The 21,090-nt window shown below is 38.4% G+C and overlaps 1 protein-coding gene across 6 annotated transcripts in view; it reads right to left on the reverse strand.

The window, feature by feature from the left end:
• The window catches only part of arl15a (ADP-ribosylation factor-like 15a), a 109,107-nt gene that overhangs the window by 51,151 nt on the left and 36,866 nt on the right, over positions 1 to 21,090 (reverse strand). For 5 of the 6 annotated variants that reach the window (XR_006843269.1, XR_006843268.1, XR_006843270.1 and 2 more), the window contains exons 3-4: positions 20,845 to 20,904; positions 8,096 to 8,304 (exon numbers count right to left, since the gene is read on the reverse strand). Coding sequence is in view for 3 of the 6 variants with exons in the window: in XM_046388025.1 (XP_046243981.1) it covers positions 8,096 to 8,304; positions 20,845 to 20,904 (269 nt within the window). In the remaining 3 variants the exon portion in view is untranslated. Of the gene's footprint in view, positions 1 to 4,275; positions 6,900 to 8,095; positions 8,305 to 20,844; positions 20,905 to 21,090 lie in introns of those variants that run through there. The other variant, XM_046388026.1, reaches the window with a different exon arrangement.

The following is a 21,090-nucleotide window of genomic DNA, read 5'->3' on the forward strand; positions in this document are numbered from 1 at the left end:
TTTCTTGTTCAGTCATTTGGGGGTTTTGACCGCAATGTTTCAATGATTATCTCTTTAATTTTATTGTGAAGCTGTCGTCATGACTCTCAAGAGATTGCAGCTTCACCTCTTTTCCACCGTTTACAGTTGTCTTTTTTTAATTTATCTCTTTCTTTTCTGTATTCCATTATATTTCCACATAAAATAATTCTAAACACTATTATTTTTCCCCCTCTCTGTCTTGGGCTCCATTATGTTTTGCACTCTTCAAGCAGTTTATCATCAGTTTCATTCGGTTTTCTATCTCTTCCTCAGATAAAACAAGTGCCAACAGAATCAAAAAAGACCTCTACCTTTGCCCACTAACACTGACAGCATATTCTAAAACAAGAGCACCTCGTGAACACAGTCCATTAGGCCCATCCATCCAAACAGACCTGCTTTGTTGAGGTGTTATATCAACAGGGTGACCCTCCCCTCCTCTCCTCCCCAGCTTCCTTGGGCCCCCCAATGGCAGGAGATTGATGTCAACAAGGAATTTTGTCCCACATTTCCTTCAACCTCCTCCAGACCCACCCTGCCCCTGAAAAACACTTGCACGAGCACAGAGGGCCCCAGTGAGGCCTTAACAGGCCCACTGAGCTGCACTACCCCACCGCCACCTTCTCTCACCCTTTGCTCAAGCAGTGCCAGAAACACCCTAAGTCACTAACGTGACAACATAAACAAGGAGTGCCCCAGAAAACAGTGCGAGAAAAATGCAAGCATGTGTATGTGTTAAGGAAATAAGCCACCTTGTTCTGTCAACAGGGTGGCTGCTGTGAGAAGAGGGCGAACGTGGAGACGTCATTTGTGTATAGTGTCATCGCCATAGAAGCTGCCAATAGAATTCAGACCAACTGAATTTGGGCTTGTTTCATGGGTGGTGCTTGTCAAATATTCACAAGAACCTGCAACGCAGCTGCTGTCTTTGGAGGTTTGTGGAGTTCAGACGGAAAGCTGTTGTAGGAGTCAGGGGTCTGCGGCAGATCGTTTACAAAATCCAACACATGTTCCAATAGAACTCCACAACAATACATAATTTCATTCATCTGGGGCCTAATCTAATTTTGCAATCTAGATCACGCACAGACAGATGCACTATGTGGCTTTCTCCAGAGAATTCCATACATGGTTTTAACATTATACACCATATAATGATTGTCTGAGGGAATATGTGATTGATATTTACATACAGCATCTTTTTAAAGTCCATATGGAAAATTTAACATAATTCACAGAAGAAAGCTTCAAAGCATATAACTGGAAACTGAGGCTTGAGGTTTCTGAAATGACTAAAATATTTAAAAAGAAATTAAAAAACGAGTTAAAATGAATATAATGTGCTTCAGAATTAACCATTTTCAATATGGACTCCATTTCGAGAAGATTAAGACATAAACAATAAAGATTTAATTTTCCTTTTATTATGTCCTTATCCATGAATTTCTACTTCAATTGTAGATGTAAACCTCAGTCAGAAAGCTATATATCACAGTATATATTTTTTAAGCCTTGTACGGTATACTGATACCAGAAATGTATTTCAATATTATGCAATTAAAAACCGAGCTACACCTCATTTTATTAGCGTCGGGTTTAAGAATAAGTGTTTTGAGAGCTTGAGCACCTTATTATGAGTTGCATCAGAGCGGGTCAGTTTGCAGCACTAGTTTCCACCACTCCAGTCACTGCAGGCAAAGTGGGCGGGACGTCTCTTTTCTGTTTTCGCATGCTTCGGTTACTATGGTGACAAAAGCAGAGGCATGGCTTCATCTTGCCAAATGACCCTGGCTTGTTGACAAAGCAGAGGTACAGAGCGAAATATGGCATTGTTTTGATTACAGTAGCCGACAGTCAAGAAAATCCCACAGATGCCACAAAGCCTGTTAAACCAACACAGACCAAGGCAGCTAACGCTTCAAAATCGCCAAAGCATCTGTCGGACAGACATGCTGATGTGTCCATGGAATTCAAAGAGCGACAGGTTAATTAATTCCATGAATAAAATAATTGCATGCCCTCAAATGCAAATCAAACTAGTGTAATTTATTTTGCGAGAACCTTTTCTCTATTGAAGATTGTCGAGGCAGTTAAGGGCAAAAATAACATAAATCTGGCCTTAGCTTCTCAGGTGTGTCAAACACTTCTTTACCCAAAAAAGTCAAATTTTGCCCACATATGCCTCTGGAAAATGCCTCTGAAAAAGGCTGAAGACGCTGAAGCTTGCTTTTCATGAAACTTGGTGAAAGGCCATAGCGTGGCCCATGAAAGAACCCATTACATTTAGGAGCGGACTGGAATGTCAGTGCAGATAAATAAATTATTTTTCACATTCAGGACTGGGGTAGGGTTGCAGGTTGGCACTCCTCACCGACCAGCAGTGCAGGTCAAGCAAGCTAGATAAGAAGAAGTTATTTGGTGATTGTTTCACAGCACAAATAACCATGCCCATACCAGCACAGGAAGGTGCTACATTTCCATTTTTTGTATGAATTCAGACAGAGCCCACATCAAACAAGGACACAGAGCAGAGGACAGAGACGGAGAAGATATTGACTGAGGCTATGAGCCCACAATACAAAGACTAATGTCCAGAACCATCCTTCCCAAATACAAACACAAAAAAATAATAAGAACAATTTACAGGTATATGCAGGATAAATGCAGACACCAGCACACATTTCAAGTGGGTCATATGTGATGATTGAAAGGTGTTGCTAATGCTCAAACTATGCACAACAATATTTTGACTTATATCTAGACATAAAGTGCTTGCAAATTTGCATATCGTAGGACAATGGACTATTGGCCTTGGCATGGTATGCGCTCTTTGAGTGTCGTTCTGGTTATCCATGCATCACATATGGTATATACAAAACCTTACACGTGACTTCTTGTTTTAATTTAGAGTGACCTGTCTAATAAACATTTAGACAGGCTTAAATCATTTAAACATTTCAAAGGGATTAGTAGGGATGTAACCAGGCTGAGTTTTCCGGAGCAAATTGTTACAGTGGATCAAAGGTCATGACTCTTGATGAAAAGGTTATTTTCAAACTGTTATGAATTACAGTAGTGTTAAACATTATTACAGCCTTTGCTTGGGAAAAAATCTTGGGAAATCAATCTGTGATTGTTTTCATAAGCTACATTTTTCTAATGTAATTACTTGTTTAAACAATTTACTTTCAGATGACTTGTCCTTCATGTTTTGTGAACATGAACAGCAAAAATATACATACAAAAATATACATATTCACAATGTAATACTGAAGTATCATCTCATTTTACCATTTACTGTACTTCAGTCTTTAAATTTTTAAATTAAAAAAAAAAAGTTTCTCTAAAATGTACAATATTTGCACACTGTTATCTTCCTAACCTGGTGATGACCTCATGAGCAACGTAAAGCTTCCATGAAGCAAAAGTTAAAAGTAGCTCCACGTCCCCAATCCATCTCAAAGCAATGTGCAGTGACCCTTTGTAGGACCGGCTTACTTAGGAAAAAGCTATTGGAAATTCTAATAAATAATGAAAGGATACATAACATACTGGGTATATATGGTGTCTTATACAAAACCTTTAAAGGATACAAGCACATGTGAGGTTATTTGGGTGTTGTAGAACAGACAAGGCCGTATGCCTAAAGTAGACACTTTTTCTGATATTCGTGTAGTAGCTACAACAAGATGAAAGTGCTTATGGCAACAGATGACATTTACTATGTTAACCTACTTTGCTTGTTCTTACACACAGGTCTCTGGGAATAGAAGAATATCACTTACACGCCTAATTGTACATTTTAAACCTTTTAATGGAGTAACTGCACTGCAGACACTGCAAATAGCCTAAACAAATGAATTACATTGTATGTGTGTTTTCATGAAGCTAGACACAATGTGCATAAACAACACTTTCTGGGGTTTACTCTGAGGCCTTGCTGTGATGCTACCAACAACCCTGATGCTGAGGATGATAAAAACTTGAAAAAGGGAAGTGGCATTTCTTTAATTGTGATCTTATCTTCAGCTGTGGAGATACATTGTACTTTTACTCAACCAGGAAGGCCAGTGCTAAGAGTGGTTTGCCACCTGTTTCTGCCATGTATGGTAGGCAATTTTAGTGTAACTTTCATTTAATATTAAGCGACTCTGCACTATAGTAGAGCATTTTGACAACCGTTATCAATAAGTAATGTGAACACATAAATATTCAAACTTCCTGAAGACAAACCACACAGAAGTTATGGGGTCTAAAGAACAATGTACCTTACCCGTTGGCAACTACCAAGACCCTTTAAATTCTGTTAATCAGTACAATTACAACAGAATTCAGAAGAAAATATTAATTTTAGTGATGAAGTATGTGATGATATCCAATGGCAGCTAACAGCAGATAGAGGTTGTTATTGTTGACACAGTTACATGCTTAGAAATATTTTTCTGTTTTCTTCTGTTCTATTGAGTTCTTTGTTTCTTCATACATAACAACCATTTCAGGGATTGGGTTGAGAAGTAATGTGTTGTGTATTAAGAAGTAGCTTTGTAGAAAACTAAGTTCCACAAAGTGCCATTTGTGACCAGGGTCACAGGAACCTAGACAGACCATCATCACAGCACTACTGTTAGTTGTTTTATCTTTGAGAGTCTCTAACAGTTTTTCTTTTGCATCAGCACGTTGTACAAATAATTTTTCATCACAAGACACATATCTCTTCTATTCTTAATATATGTTTTCAAGATACAAAGTCCCACAACAGAGGAAAAAGCTGCTGTAAACTGAACTAAAAGCGATAGCATGGGAATATGGGGAGAACTGAAAATAAACTCCAGGAAGAGACCCCGTGGATGTTGAGCAAATGTTTGGTTAACATACGGATGGTTTGCCCTCTCGCACTCTCCAGTAGTTGAGTGGGCATGCAATTTCTACCCTTTTATCTGCTTTATTTTTAACAGTGTGACACAGTATATTACCTGACGTTAGACTCCCATTGATGACAACTGGCAAGGGTTATTACTAGGTTCATGGGCTTGACATACAGTGTAGAGTGTGGAGTCTGTGATTTCTTTCATGGTTGGCCTAAAATTTTGTTTCATCTTAGCACAGATTACTCATGAGTCACTGAACACTAAGCTCCTTCAATGACACAGCCATGAGTCAGATGATAATATGCACACACAGGCATGGTAACACTTATAATGACAAAGTAGGTTCAAACACAACGAATATACACATACTTGCAAAACCATGCCAAAATATGACAACCCATAACTGAGCACAGTGGTTTGAGCGCAGCCCTAGAGACTCGATCTTTCATGAGACTGTCAGTGGAACTAAGTACGGTAAATTAATTAAATGTGTCAGAACATTTCAAAGCCTTATGTTAAGAATAAAGAAATTACCAGCTAATCATAGATAAACCAAATCGTATGTATGAGTCAGAATGTTACCCTTTAGGTTTGTAGAAGAAATTAATATTTGCAATAGAAAATTTATTTATGTTTAATATGAGTGTGTGTGTGTGACAGAAAGAGTGTGATGATTCAGACAAACAGATACAAAATAGCACCACGGACGATGCATAAACGTCAATATGGCCAATTACATTAAGCTGACAGAAGTAAACTTAGTATGAAAACAATTGCTGCAATAATAACATAAGCTAATAATTATAATAATAATAAGAGTAGCAATGACCAATTCAATTTATGTAAGCCATTGAGAACTGAAATGGCACGCCCGACAGTGTGCACGTGTAATCAGTGTTTGCAAACAGTTCAGACAGTCAATACTTCCAGAAAGTGATGCTGGGTCAAATATGGTAGAGGACATATCACGCTAAGACTAGTTGGCAATTGTGGACAGGTCACAGACTGGATTAATTGGCTACGTTATGAGGGCCAACAAAGGGACCGATGATGTTGGGCTTAAAGCTTGCAGTTGCCATTTAAAATATCAATAAGATTAGCGGTTTTCCGTGACTATAGTGGCCTGTGCTCAAGCGCAACCACTCCATACTAATTAATTAAACTGGCCCAGGTGGAGTCATAGGTTTTCCTCAAATGCATTCAATTTGCATCACAGCAGAATCTGGTATAGAACTTTTCCACTGTAGATATCACATCACATCCAAGTTTGTTATCCTTTACATCCTCTGTGTGTGTGTGTGTGTGTGAGTGTGACAGAAAGAGAAAGAGAGAGAGAGAGAGAGAGAGAGAGAGAGAGAGAGAGAGAGAGAGAGAGAGAGGGAGGGAGGGAGGGAGGGAGGTTGGACAGACTACCCTAGTTGTGCTGTATTTTGTCCCTGCCTCCACTAGCAGTGATTAATTCTGTCCTGAGGCGAGGTGATGACATGACCTACTACTCTATGACTACTTTATGACATTTATACTGTCTTCTAACTATTACAGCCTGTTTGTTGGTGGACTGGCAAACTGCTAATGAAGACAAAAGAATAAAAGAACAAAAATTTTAACCATGGGGTTCTGCATTAGACAGTTGGCAAGATACTCAGCCAGAAGCACACTGTTTCTGACTCAGTCAATATACCGGGAGAATCAGAAGACCAGAACCTGATTGGAACAAAATGGGAGTCTGAACACAAGAGAAGTCATGCTAATTGTTCAATGAAATGAGCTGACGGACTGGAATTATGCTGTTAATAAATCATCGTTTCCGTTTTGAAGATTGAAATCCACATACTAATCTGATAAATGACAAAAAAACAATAAAACTTCAATATGGGAGAAAAAAACATGAAACAACTGAACAAAAAAATTATGGGAATCTGTGAGCACAAAAGCTGTTTCTTAGACCATTTACCAGCAAGGATAAAAAGCAAGCATCTTGGAAGCACATGCCCTGCATGTTCTCCAATCCTGTGAAACAGATGAATGAATTATATAAATAAATAAATACTAAGACTGGAAAACTGTCTACATTTAAAAAAGTAATATTTGTGATTAAACTACTGGTATAACCTCTTGTCTATGTTTGTTATCTGAAGTTTTCAATAACTCAGGAGTGCAAATTCCTTTTGGCAAACCAAACCTGAAAAGCCACCTTTATCAGCCCAACAACCTCAGCAGTGGTGCCCAGCAGAAAAGAATTAGGCTACTGCCATGACAGGCACCAAAGAACTTGTGACCCTAACTCCTAGAAGACACATAAGCAGCAGATGCTTTGAACATGGTTGATTTGGAAAGCATGTTGGAGACTTAGTGGTTACATATTGGTAATTATGGGCAGCCCGTGACTAGCACAGAAGTCTCAAAACAAGCAGGCCATTCTGCACAATCACCCATGTGGCTTCTCCATTATTCTCCACAACTACACACAACTACACTACACACTCCACAACCACAACAAAACTATGAACTATACAGGTGGCCATCTCTCTTGATCCCACTCGAGACTCCAAAAAAGTTGGATACCACAAACTGCTGTGGGATAAATAACACTCATTTTTTCCCTTAATGACATGTTGAGAGCTTGCAACAACTAATACAACTACATGACACCCCTCACCAATCCAATAGTATCTAGTTGGTACCACCTCATGTCCCACGCTAGTTGAAGGTCCTACTACAACAGAGAGGTGTTATTTCATATTTCAAGAGCCACTTTTCATAGCAGTGGGTCAGCACTAAAGCCTTTGCTCTAGGTCATCAACCACTGCACCAGACTCTTACACCTAAACTTTGATGGGTGCTGACCCTTTGGCATTGGCCCCATGTTACTGGGGCTAAGCCTTACCAGGCCCAACTGATACAAGTCCCTTAATACAGCCACAAGGGACCTGGTCACAAGCTCCTGTTCAAGGCTCAGCTGCAAGAGAAGCCTCTATGTTTCCCTATTTTTATTGAGGTTTCTTTTTTTCCCAAAACACTAAATTATAGAGATCTTTTAATTGCCCTTAGTTTGGCAACTCACTTGAAACCAGTAATATCAATTTGCACACACACTTTGGTCAATAAATTCAAAACTGCAGTAGCTATCTGTTGAAAGGAAACTGAAGTTAGACATGCACGGGATGTAATCAAGCAACAACAGAACTGTAAGCAAGCTAGGTTACCTGGCTTGGCGTCCTGGCAGCAGGCTTGTCTTGGTGGTTCGCAAGGATGAGGAAAGGCAGTGTGCATAGCTGTGGATGCTGCAGGGCTGAGTGGAGCTCATTACGTGCTGCCTCAAGGTCCTCATCTGACGAAGCGCTGTCCAACACAAAGACTACACCCTGTGACCCTTGGTAGTAACGACTCCAGTATTTCTTGATGTTATCAGCTCCTGTAGACAGATATGATGCCATTAAAGTTGGTCATTGTCATAACTAATGTTACTGTAGTCAGAAAACCTGATCACAGAAATGTCAACAGCTCATGTAGCAGAACGCTGTGCATCATCAAAAAAGTATCTACAAGGTCATTTTGTAAATGATTTCTAAAAAAAAAATAAAATAAAACTATTACATGAAAAACTTGCAATTAATCTGAGTTCAGAACAAAGTTACTGTACATCAGAATACTGAACTATAACCTAATCAAGGTGTCAAAATTTGTGAACTGCAGAATCTCAAAATGGACGGTAGATTTTTAGTGACAAGAGCACACATTTATATCTAGGTAAATTTAAAAAGCTCCACAGTATTTATCATACTTATTTTGTGTAGAACCAAAATCACTACGCTTTGCAATATGAATTTCAAACTACTTATTTTCATGCCAAATTTCACAGCAGTTGCACAAGCCACTGATAAGACACAGGAGTGATCTGTGTCCTGAAGTCCTTAAAGTAAATGCTCTTACTGACTGGATTATTCGAATGGAGTGTGGGCTTATTTTCAAGACCACACTAACACTGAGTTCACAGTGAAAAACACAGTTTCTTTTTTAGTACTAATTTGAAGCAAGAACAACCAATCAAAGTGGCGCAGGAACTTTATTAGTTTGTAATTTTAGGAAGAGACCTACATGCTGACAAAATGAGTCACGCCTGTTCGTTCTGGCCAACCACCACCAAAAAGGCAATGCTTTTGAAGAGAAAATATATTTTTATTGAGCAATGTTTACAAGCATTCTTTTCTTTTATTCTCATGACAACTTCCAGCTCACTTTCTTCACTTGCTCAGGGTCTGCCGAAGCCCCATCTGCTTTGTGGGATTTGGTAGGTGCTAAACCAATCCAAGCACTGCTTTCACTATAACCTTACCCATTACTCATATAAAAACAAAACTAACAAAACATCTAAAACAAAACGTTGTCATGTAATTAGCAAGGTCTTTTCACAGACAGGGACATTTAGATAGACAGATAGATAGATAGATGAATACTTTATTGATCCGGAGGGAAATTCAAGTTAATTAATGTTAATTTAGTGAAATTGCAGGGCAATAAAGTAGGAGTGAGCAAAGTAGTCGGCAATCTGGTGATTTCAGACCATGATTGATCTCAAAGATGTCAACAATCTGCTTTCCAGGCAAATGGTAGTCATAGCAAGAATTTACGTACTTTCAATTCTGTTTCCAAACTTCACATAACACTGACTAGCAGATAACTGCTATGTGAACTAGAGGTGCAAAATTGCAAATTGCATTTTTCTTGGATGATTCTGATTTTTGATGTGTTTTTTTTGTGTGTGTGTGTGAATGTGACCTGCCGATACTGATTTTTGGTGATTCAGATTTTCTTTCTAAGGACTATAATTGACAGCGTATACAAGCAAAAATAAGCTTTTCTTCAATGTAAAAAATTACTTTTATAATAAAAGATTATTAAAATCCACAATTTCTGCTCTGCAACCAGAAAGAGCTACAAATAACAATTTAAGTGAAAATGAGCTGTACACCCAACTTTATCTGACATGTTTTACTGTGCCAAACAAAATCACGTGCAACACATTTATATACAGTGTGCTTACAAATCCACCAGGGCTGAAATAATTTATCAGATTTCTGAAGCCTTTATTCTCAACTATGGAGAATGGTTAGGGCCAGGAGTCCCATAGTTTTCCTCGTAACTGACTGACACTGAGCTCTGGCTAGCTTTAGTTTTAGCTGCTAGCTTCTTCAAAACGGGCACGTTCAGCTGGGTGATGGTGTTTTAAGCGTCTGATCCGATTTGTTGTTCCGAATGTTTTCGTGATAGCCCCCCATGATTTACTTTGGCCTTACATGTATAACAAATTGCAAGCTTCGAAGAACGTCCATGTTTAATACATGTTAAGGTACATATCCACTAGCAGCATTTTCAAAGTGGGGATTATGACGCTTCCCAAAATTGCACTTGCGAGCGTGCCAGTAGGTGCTTTCAAAAGATGATGATTCCAAACAGGAAACCAATCCACAAAGTTAAACATTGCTTGACTGTATCTAATTTGGCTGAACACATTCACGTGTGGGCTGTCTGCTCTGGGATTTCAAAACAAACCAACATGACGACTGTTTTGGAAACTTTTGTTTTCTCAAAAATAGTTCAGCAAAATGTATTTCTGAAAACATTTAAAATGAGAAAGAAATCATACAGGTTCTGAATATACCTTAATTTTAGATTGACAACGTCAGTTAATGCATTTTTGGCCGGAGTTTCGCGAGGCACCTGGTCCTGCCGGATGCAGCTCATTTGCATAAAGTTGAAAATATTGAACTTTCACTATGCAAAAGAGCTCAGTGCCCCTTCTCTCGAACCGTGACACGGCACAACCAGAATGCATTACAATGCATTTCACACAGATAATGAGAAGCATGTAAACAACGGACCCTGTGGAAAAGTACCTTTAGCATGCGGCTATGACACTGGCCTTAGTAGTGCAAATGTAGAAATTTAAAGCCTATTTCAAGTTTGACTATATATAATAATTGACAAGGCATTTAAATTTTAGAAAAATTAATGCAATTGAGATCATGGATCATAACTACAATTAAACAGATCATGATACTATTATCTGGTCTGCTAGCATCCCAAGCAAAAAAGATCCCAAACCAAAAGACCTAGACCCAAAAAGGAATCGGTTTGTTATGTAGTCGAGCTTATGCCCTGTCAGCAAATCTGGACACCTGCAGTATTGTGAACCTGGAAATGATCAACCTTTCAAAAGCATGTCGAGAAGTTTTGTTCGTTTACCAAGCACTGAGAAAAGGCAGTTTCTGCTTAACATTCATAGAAAATCCTCATATTATTGTTCAATCTGCACGTGTGTATGTGTGCGCACACATGTGTGTGGTGGGGTGTTCTTCATAAGGTTAGAAATGACTGCCCGATGACAACATCTGCTGTCAAACTCACCCAACCCAACAAACCATGATATTCTAGTCATATCCTCCATGTTACTCACGCTCCTCTAGCACTGGGACATCTTGCTCCTTTGCTGCGACTACTAGAGTCCATTGTCACTGACTGAGCACAAACTGACCAGAGTCGCTGATCTGCTATATTGAGGAAACAACCAATTTCAAGCCAGCAGGAGGTGAGTCTTTCTAACGCAAAAGATAGATTTCAGGTAGACTATCAATACGAAGAGATAGTGTCCTGGTTTGAAAACAGAGAATGTGATGAATTGTGAAAGGTGGGCTCAGACATTTTTCTTACTTACAAGTTCAAGTACAGAAGGGTGGAAAGGAGAAATTTCACAGTTAACTTATGAACCAGCCATGCACATCAAAAAAGCAGTTTCCTACCAACAGCACAGTATTGGCCTATAATTTCTGATTGATTTCTTCTAATATAAAAAACAAAAATTGTCTTCTGCTCTTACATTTCAGTTATACTTCATTAACTTGGCTGAATGCTGTCCTTTTCACGTTTTGCATTAAATTCTTCTAAATGTCTAATAGTACAAACTCACCAAACTTGTAGGCACTACATAAGGATCCTATCACAATGCTTGCGTAATTACATGCATTTTCTCTTAAAAGGTTGTACTTTCTCTAGTTAAAATTATCCTCCTCCGTCTGGTGAGGTTACTTCCTTTGCAGTCCTGTGAACTGTTGTTTTGTTATTGTTGCTCATAGTAAGGTAATTGCCAAGAAGTGACGAAGTGTGAGGCTGGCAAATGTTTAAACATCACGAAGTGCTCTCAGTGACATTTACCTCCCTTCTCTCGTGCTCTCCCTCCCTTCCTTCTTTCCTCCCCCACTCTTTCTACTCACACCTCTCACTGGAGTGGAAAGCTATCAGACAAAGTGGCACTTGAGAGATTGACTAGGAAGTTTCTCTCATCTTTGCCTGGAAATGGTGGAATGTCCATCACGTCTCATTGGATCTTGCTGGCAACTATTGCCACCTATTGGTCTGACAGGAGGATTTCCAAGCATGATGTCATGATTCTTTGGGGATGTGGGCAGCCCTCCTACATATCATTATTCAAATAAGTTCATGATAAGTAAGACTTCATTCCTCTGCTCATTTCCCCCTTTCCTTGATAGTTTTCTGCCCTTTAACACTTTTGTTCATAGTCTGTATATGTAGTTTGTAATTTTAAAAAGGTGTATTATACTTGCAGTGAAACATTATTAGCCAAAAAGTGAACAGCGTACCCCATGCCATGAGATAAATAGCATGTCAGTAAAAGTCATCAGTTTAAAGACTTCTTATCTCCTTCATTTACTCACTGGGTTTTGAATGTAAGAATAAAATAATCAGTGGCTCTAGTAAAATAAACGTACAGAAACTGAATTTGAATCATTTGTATCTGAACTGCTCAATTTCATAACTGCATGAGAAAACTGAAGTTAAATCACATACTTGAACTGTTTAACCGAATAACTGAATTTAAAAATGAATATGAATAGCATAATTTGCGATTTGATCCATTAGTTTGAAATTAAAATAAACTTAAGACTGAAAATAATACTATAAATGAGAATATTTTGGAGTGGAAATTCAACTCTTCATGTATTTCCACATTCAGTTCTCACAAATCAAATTCAGGCCTTGAAAATAAATCCAAAAGTCACACAAGCAAGTAGGGGAGGTAGAATGTGATCAAACAAAAAACTCCAACTCCAGCATTAAAAACAGTATTATCCCACCAGACAAAGTAATGCATGAAATGTCAGCAGGCTAATGGGGGCACCGAGTTTGTAAATATGCATAAAGTTAATGAACTTAGCTAAATTCAATGGTAAAGTTAAATTTGTAACAGTTGATTCTCCTGGAGGAAGAATCCACAACTGGACAGTTTGAGGATTAATGGTTTAAGTTTTTTTTGTTGTTGTTGTTTTAAAACAGTTGTTTTTTTTTGTATCCATGTTCCCTGAACTTCTTGTGTCCATTTCTTACTTAAGTTACAACTTGCATTTTCCAAGAACAGCTTTCAACATCCTTTTTACTTGCCATTTAGCTGTTGGTTTTAATGTGTAGGTGCAGAAAGCAACAAAGCAACTATCATGTCTGTAATGGAAAGAGCAACAACTTCCAGTCAGGATGAAATATTATAAAATATATCCTGGCTGCATTACATTAACTGTCTACTGAGGCTACCTTTGGCAAAAGAAACGGGTATCTCTTGCTTTTCCAAAATGGATTTAATCCCTGTTTGAGTTGTTAAATACAGATGGCAAAATGCTGCATCAGTTAAGGAGTATTTTCTCTTTAGTTATGTGAGAATAAGTCTAAAACTTCATGTTGTTTGTGTATAAATGTTAACTGACAATCCAAATTGACTATAAACTTCAGTACAGCTCTCCTGGAAGTATGTTGATGTGACAGATTTCTACATGTGCCCATCTAACCATATGAAAAGAAGCACTACATTATCAAAAAAAAAAAAAGATACAGTAAAAAGTATATAAAATTTCAGTGTAACTTGAACCATGCAAACCATACTTTTTGTAGCTGGAAAAATCTTTTTATGTCATGCATGATACAACATATTAATCTGTCCTATGATTTAAACATCTTTCTAAAATATTAGACTGTGGAAAAAACAAGTATGTGATCCATTTGACCCCCTCTCTGGGGTCAAATGGATAGAAATGTGATCTGAGGAAAACACCTTGCCCAGCCCTAACCCTTCCTCTCTCACTGAACCAAGCAGAACTTTTCAACCCATTGTAGCAAACGAAGGCATGCTGAAACAAGTGTGTGAGTGTATTTACTTATTTAATGTACTGCATACAATATATGAATGCTTAACATTTATGCATGGTTTGAGATCTAGAAGACATGAATTGGAATGAAGCATACATTGTATGTAGATATGTGTCATAGACATTTGATGATTCATTGTATATGCACAGTCAGGCCACTTTTATTTGTGTACCATGGATACCACTGATTATTTGATTATTTTTCTGTTATGTCAGAAAAGTAAATTATCAACAGTTAACTTTCTTATTCATTAGCTCTGTGCTTTTAAATTCATATTCAGTAAAGCCTCTGACTGAAGTTTCTCGGGCTAAAATGACAAGCTAATTCATCGACTGCCAGACAATTAATAAATAACTGCTTTGCTGATCGATTAATTGTTTAAGTAATTTGTCAATCAAAAATGTCAATATTACTAACATTACTAAACTTCACCTTTCAAACCTGCAGTGTGTAATTTTTGTCTCCCCCTTCTGGAAGTGTGAGTAGTTACACATACACTGTCCACGTCTTCATGACGCCACGGGCTCTGCCATATCGCTATTTGCTTGAACCTATTCCATCACAGCAGTTGCTCTGCTCCTTTAGCTCAGGCAAACCAGTCTTTACTGGTTGACTGGCTGAATAAAATGGATCACTCCAGACACCAGTATGAGGCTCAATGATCAAAAACACTGAGCTAAAGCTGAATTCTGAGGCACTGTTCTATATATATATAAAATAGTTTTTTAATAAATAATAAATACAGCAATTTCTGATCAACCCATAAAAACTTCAGACTTAAATTAACAACTTCAAGTTGGAGAATCCCCCAATTCGAGTATAGCTCCATCCACTATAAAGATAATTGATGGGTTGAAGGTACATGTAATGGTTTACTCGCTCATCCGTATCTAGTATACTGGGAAAAATAGAGGGATTTATTGGGAAGAGAAGGATTGAGGTTAGAGTTCAGGAACAAAAAGTAAATCTCAAAACATGTTGTGAAAACACATTTACAGTGTGTAGTAAGTGTAACCAGGGTTTAAGATTGAAACCAAATTTAGAGGCGAAAAAGGAGTAAAACATAGGCAAGCAATTACACAGCAAAAATTCAGATTCTCTCTTGGTTGTGTCTACTGGCTGATGTTTCTTTATTGGTCCACTAATTATGCAGCTTGTGATGATTTACATTTCAAAAATTAGTCAACACAGTTGAAATCTACTACCCTATATTTCCATTTGGACTACATTAGGCTACTGTTGAGGTTTGTTCCGTTTGTTGCTGGGTACTGTTTGCAGGTATGGTTTCAAGTACACAGTCAGCTTGAACATTTTCTCATACTTTCTTGCCTTTATACTTTTTACCAGCTTTTACTTGGGACAAAACTCAAACATGTTGCTAATCAGGTCTTTTTTCACTCTACAAAGTTGAAACACTGAAAGCAACCGTCTTTGAAGTCTCTAACGAAAAACAGACTGTTTTTTTCTCTGAACAAAACAGCTACAATACAGTGATGGGAGGGAGCACTGGGACTCGTGAGGGAGGCCACTCGTAATAAAGTTTGCTTACTTCGCTGAGGAGCGAGCTGGGACTGGAGTGAGGTGGAAAACACTTCAGCTGTTGATACACCCATCAACCTGCAGTCTCAGCAGTGTCTGTTTTTAAAGTAAACAGTTCCTGTGTGAGGCCTAGCCTGAAACACACACCAATCCCTCTCATTTATGCACAAAATTGACAAATCTGGTTTACAGAAATGTGGTACTTCTTAATATTGGGATAAATATGTGTTACTGTGTGTACATAATTTGGCTGCATATTCTCTCTTAGCCACTTTGGACCCCTCCTTTCCATTGGGTGAGCTGTTTTAATGATGTGCCACAGTGACTGAAACAGCTGTTTATGATAAGTAACGTCTGATTAATCACTATATCCCTTTTATTTATATTCCACTTACCCATACCCACATATAGGCTGCAGGGCATATATATCAAGTGCAAGTCATTGTTGTCAATTGTCATTGTTAAAATAAAATATTTACTGTTGTCGAACATTTTACCCATTTGAACTTTAGAAGTTGGTGTGGCTTATCCACTTTCAAGATATAAATGGGCTGTTTCTTGTACTATATCTGTGATGCACCATTCACCCAGTATCAACTAAAAACCCAACATCAAAGAGGGTAATATTCTTGAAAGAGGCCTCAAAATAGAGATCAGTTACACGTCTATCTTCAGAAATCACAAAAACAGAACGATTGCCAGCATCTGTTTTAAACCCAAATTACAATTTACAAATTATTTCACTTTTGGTCATGTCTTTTATTGTGCAAAAGAAAAACTGCCATGCTGGGCAAAGTAACACACACTGTGGTCCTATTTGATAGTAATAAGAACCACATTGGATCTACTATGTCTACGACATAGTGGTTTTGCTCAGAGATGTGCTCACATACTTCCTTTGCTCGTTGTTGATCATGGACAACTGGTAAATGTTCCGTGATGTTTTCGCATCTTGTTTGTCTTTCCTTATGTTATTTGTACGTGTACCACTGTGATTAAAAAAAACTGTGAGGCTTTACACAGTGTTCCTGAGCCCATGTAGTAGTATCATTTATCATTTACAGTATATAGCCACACGTACTGATGATCTTTGTCCCATCCTTTTATGTGACTGAGCCTTTCGAGTATTCTCCTTTCATATCCAGTCATGATACTCTCACCCGTTACCAATGAACCTGTCTACCCGTGAAAGGATTCAAACTGGTGTTTTCTGACCATTACAGAACTTTGCCAGACTTTCATGGCTCCTGTCCCAACTTGTTTAAAATTAAAACATAAGCATATATTCACAAAAATCAATGAAACTGATGAGGTAAAACATGAAATGTCTTTATTCTGTCTTTCAGCTAATTATACTGTATATATAATAGGATCAGCAAATTATCACATTCTGTTTTTCTTTATTTATTTACTTATTTTTACACACACTGCCGATTTTTTGGAATCTGGGTCATACATGATGACTAATAATGGGTGAGCAGAATGGACTCCACATACAAGCTGCAGAGAAAAGTTCAAAATCGCACAAATCTTTGCACAAATTACATTTACCGACAGTGTATGTATCATAGGTATACCGTTCATGAATAATCTCGAACGCAAGCACGTGACCATCTACAAATAAAAGCACATAAACCTATGAATTTGCACACTGATGCAAACATTTACTATTAACAATATTGGATATATATATAATATTGGAAAGCTAGAAAGCTGGTTGCAAATACTGTTTAAACAAGAGCACTGCATGTGCAAATATATAACACTCTACTTCAAATTGAAAGCCTCACTTGAAACGAGTGGCGATTATTAGGACCACTTCTTCATCAGCTGTCACCGCGCGGCATGAATGCTGTGAAATGGCCCGTCTAGACTTGACGTCATGTCACTGTCCACACACATTCACACACTCATACACACACTTATTAGATTCCTCCCTGTGTCCCCAGAGGTGCCCTTCCCACCTAATTCCCATACCTGGCACCAGATGGGACGCAAATGCCTGCCAAACTAAAGACTGTCAGATGTGAAATTCTCATTGTCAACAAACTGAAAAGACTTTATTAAACTTTATTCAGGTGATTTGATTTAACAATGCTGAAGGTCCAGGTTTGCTGCCTACTGATCCACTTCTTCATGCTGGCAATCTTATAATAAAAAGGCACAATTCTCTCTGGCTCTTAATTTCCAATTAAATTTTCAGATTATTTGTACACAAGTAATGCAAGGACATGCAGGTTATGTTTCCTCACTGTATCAGTCTCATATTTGGAAAAGTGGCTGTGATAGAGCACAAGGTGACTTTTCACCTTATTTGACACTACTTACATTTCTGTCCAGCCCTCCTTCCAAGGTTGGAATATTTTATGTGCATTAGTGATATATGACACTGCAGCCTGATGGGTGTGATTCTTTTTTTTTCTTTGAGAGACTGCAGTGAGAGACCACACAGTTTGTCTTTTTAGTGTGCACATGTGCACATTTTTACAAATGTCTGCTCTTCAGCTGTGGAAACCGATTTACTAAAACTGTGTAAAAATCTGTATCTGTATCAGATAAATCCTTTATTCCAAGGGCACAACAGAAATATGCCAATAACTAGGCTATATACAAGCATCAAAGATTGAAAAAAGAGGCAATACCACAGTCTGGAAGCAATGGTAAAGAGAGGAAAGGATGGGAAGCAGAAGGGAGAGGAAGAAAACTAAAACGGAAACCAGAGAACAAATGAAAACAAGACAGCAGAGACCTCAAATGCATGAGTCAGACAAACATATAGGCCAGCCTGAATCATTACAGGCACCATACCATCATCAGGGTTGTTTGCACATGAGCTGCTTTGTGCCTCGGTACTAAAAAGACAGTTTGCGTTTATGACAATCTGGCCCAGTGCACTCAAAGCAGAGTTAAAAATGCATTACCAGGCATAGCGACAATACAGTTACAGCTGTAAGAGTCAACTACACTTATATGGGTTCAGAGCCTGCAACATTTTCATGACAAAGAAAAAAATCTGGCTACTAAGCCAACGCCGCGTGTCATGTTAGGGTCACTCTGTGCTCTTTGCTGTATGCAACATTACCCCACGTGCCAAAGATATTGACCTTCCTGCTTATGCCCCATGTGCCCCCTTCCTGTTCAACTTCTACTACTTCTGTACTTCTGTCTCCCACATGAAATGGGTTGAGCAATAATCAGGCTTACCCTGCCAAGCAAACAGCAAGGATAGAATAAGTGCATATAAAAAGCGTGAAGGTTTTGGCTTTCATGAGGAAGGATTGCATGTGTTTTAACTGCTCTACTTGTTCTCCAAAAAGAGCAAATATTCACAAACAGTTAATGTTTCAGTGTTTGCGCACTGAATGTTCAATCTGATCTCTGCCACTTAAAGTCACCTGCATACACAGGGCTTGTTTCACATTTCTTACTATAAAAGGAGAGTACCTCATTGACATTAAATGGGTTTTCTAACGACAGAGGAAGGAAATACATGACGAGGGCTTCACTTCTTCACACTTTTCAACAAGTTTCTTTTTCCCTTGCCTTAGTCAAGGCTGAGTGAAGAGAACAAGCCACAAAGGTATTGTGTAAAACAAGATTTTTTGGCGTCAAGAATACTGATGTCTGTGCGTCACATCTTGTGTCATTTTTCTGCATCATTGATGCAGTACAAAATAACATAAAACTTAACGAGACAAGTTTGCTTGTTTTAAAGCCATAGGGAAAAGAAAGGAAGAAAAGAATACTGAGAGAAAAGGGAAGTGTTGAGTACTGTAAGTTACAAACAGTGCACAAAGGGGCTGTTTAATCAGAAAAAGATCTGAAAGGCTCATTACGTATGAAAACTTACCAGCGGAACATTAAGCAAGAGCACCAACTCTCCCGACTCCACATTTACGTCATATACATTTGGAACGAGAAGACCCCTTCATTCGTCCAAACAAATGGCTTGCATGTCAACATTTCACCTCAGCCAGAAACCTAAATCCGATACTGCGTTCCAAATAAAAAGTAGTCAGTCACCAGAGGCGTCAAAACATCATGTGCTTGTTTTTACCCTCTCCAACTCATCCATAACGGATGGCACCATAAATCGCTCAAATTCTTGTGCTCTGTGTATTTACAAGAAAAGGAGCAGGGGAGCAAGGGTCCATGCAGGGGGGCAAAGAGAAAAAGAGAACAGTTTTCATCATCCTTTGCTGTGGTGGCAGCCTATACTAACGTATCTAAATCAAACGTGTCATGCGTGGGACCAGTGTTTTTCCAACCACAATAATGTCCCACCAGACTGGCTTTGAACCAATCCAGAAAAAACTCTTTTGAAAACCCTATAATGCACTCTGTCCAAATTTGGTAGCACCCTCGTTGGTGGTCCCTCAGTGCCTCTTTGTGTGTGTGTGTGTGTGTGTGTGTGTGTGTGTGTGTGTTAGTGTCTGTATCTGTGAGTGTATGTTTTTCATCTTTTCAGGGCGCTTAGTTGGGTGAGCCTTCAGAATATGCACTGCACCTGTCATGAGTCTATAGAGCACATAAAACAACATAAATTATTTAAACTCTCAGCAAAACAATGAATTTTCTTGTGTCACTGTGTTGCTTGTAGGAGAAAGGGTAGTGCTGATCTGTCCCTCTCTAAGACTCCCTTTAAGGACCGGAAACCTCCCATTGCATTTGGTCCGTTTACGTATCTCCACCTCAAGATCCCTCATCTGTGCTTATTAAATCGCTTCCTCGAGTGCTGTACATTTCCAGGAACAAGAGGGTGCAGATTGTACAGCTACTTCAAAAAACCCAAACAGGTCTGACATCCGTATACAAATTTCTATGACGTCTGTGACCGAAAGGTGTGATGCTACTGGAGCTAAAAACAAACACGCTTTTGCATTCTTTGTGTACACAGTTATTTGTGTGTATACAGGTAATGTTATCAGATGGGATGATGTCAGAACAATTCTATTACATTAAAAGAAAAAAATGTTTTTAACGGGGTACATTTGTGCAGTAAGGCAATGATTAAACTTAAAATAACATAAACCACTAAAACTTTCTTTATGTTACTTGCTATATATTTCCAGTTTGGTGAAGGGCTGTAGTCAGCACCATTTCACTCACAGATTCACGCTGCAGGTTTCATGTAATAAAAGGGGAAACTGTCAAATTAATTTCTGAAAGCTTTACAGGCTTAGGCTTGGCATGCATTTCTTACCTCCAAGTTCTTTTACATTCAAGATGGCATTTGGAAATGGCACTGCTTTGATGCTGAAACCTGAGAGGAGAAAAATAAAAATCCATTATTATAATTGTGTGTGTGTGTGTGTGTGTGTGCGTGTGTGCGTGTGTGTGTGTGTGTGGAAGGCACATGTTAGGAGTGATCAGAGTCAACTTTTAGGAATGTTGGCTGGATTGCCTTTCAATAGTGAGAGAATGACTAAAAAATACATTGAAAAAAAAT

This window comes from Scatophagus argus, chromosome 4 (assembly GCF_020382885.2).
Source record: "Scatophagus argus isolate fScaArg1 chromosome 4, fScaArg1.pri, whole genome shotgun sequence".
Classification (NCBI taxonomy): domain Eukaryota; kingdom Metazoa; phylum Chordata; class Actinopteri; family Scatophagidae; genus Scatophagus; species Scatophagus argus.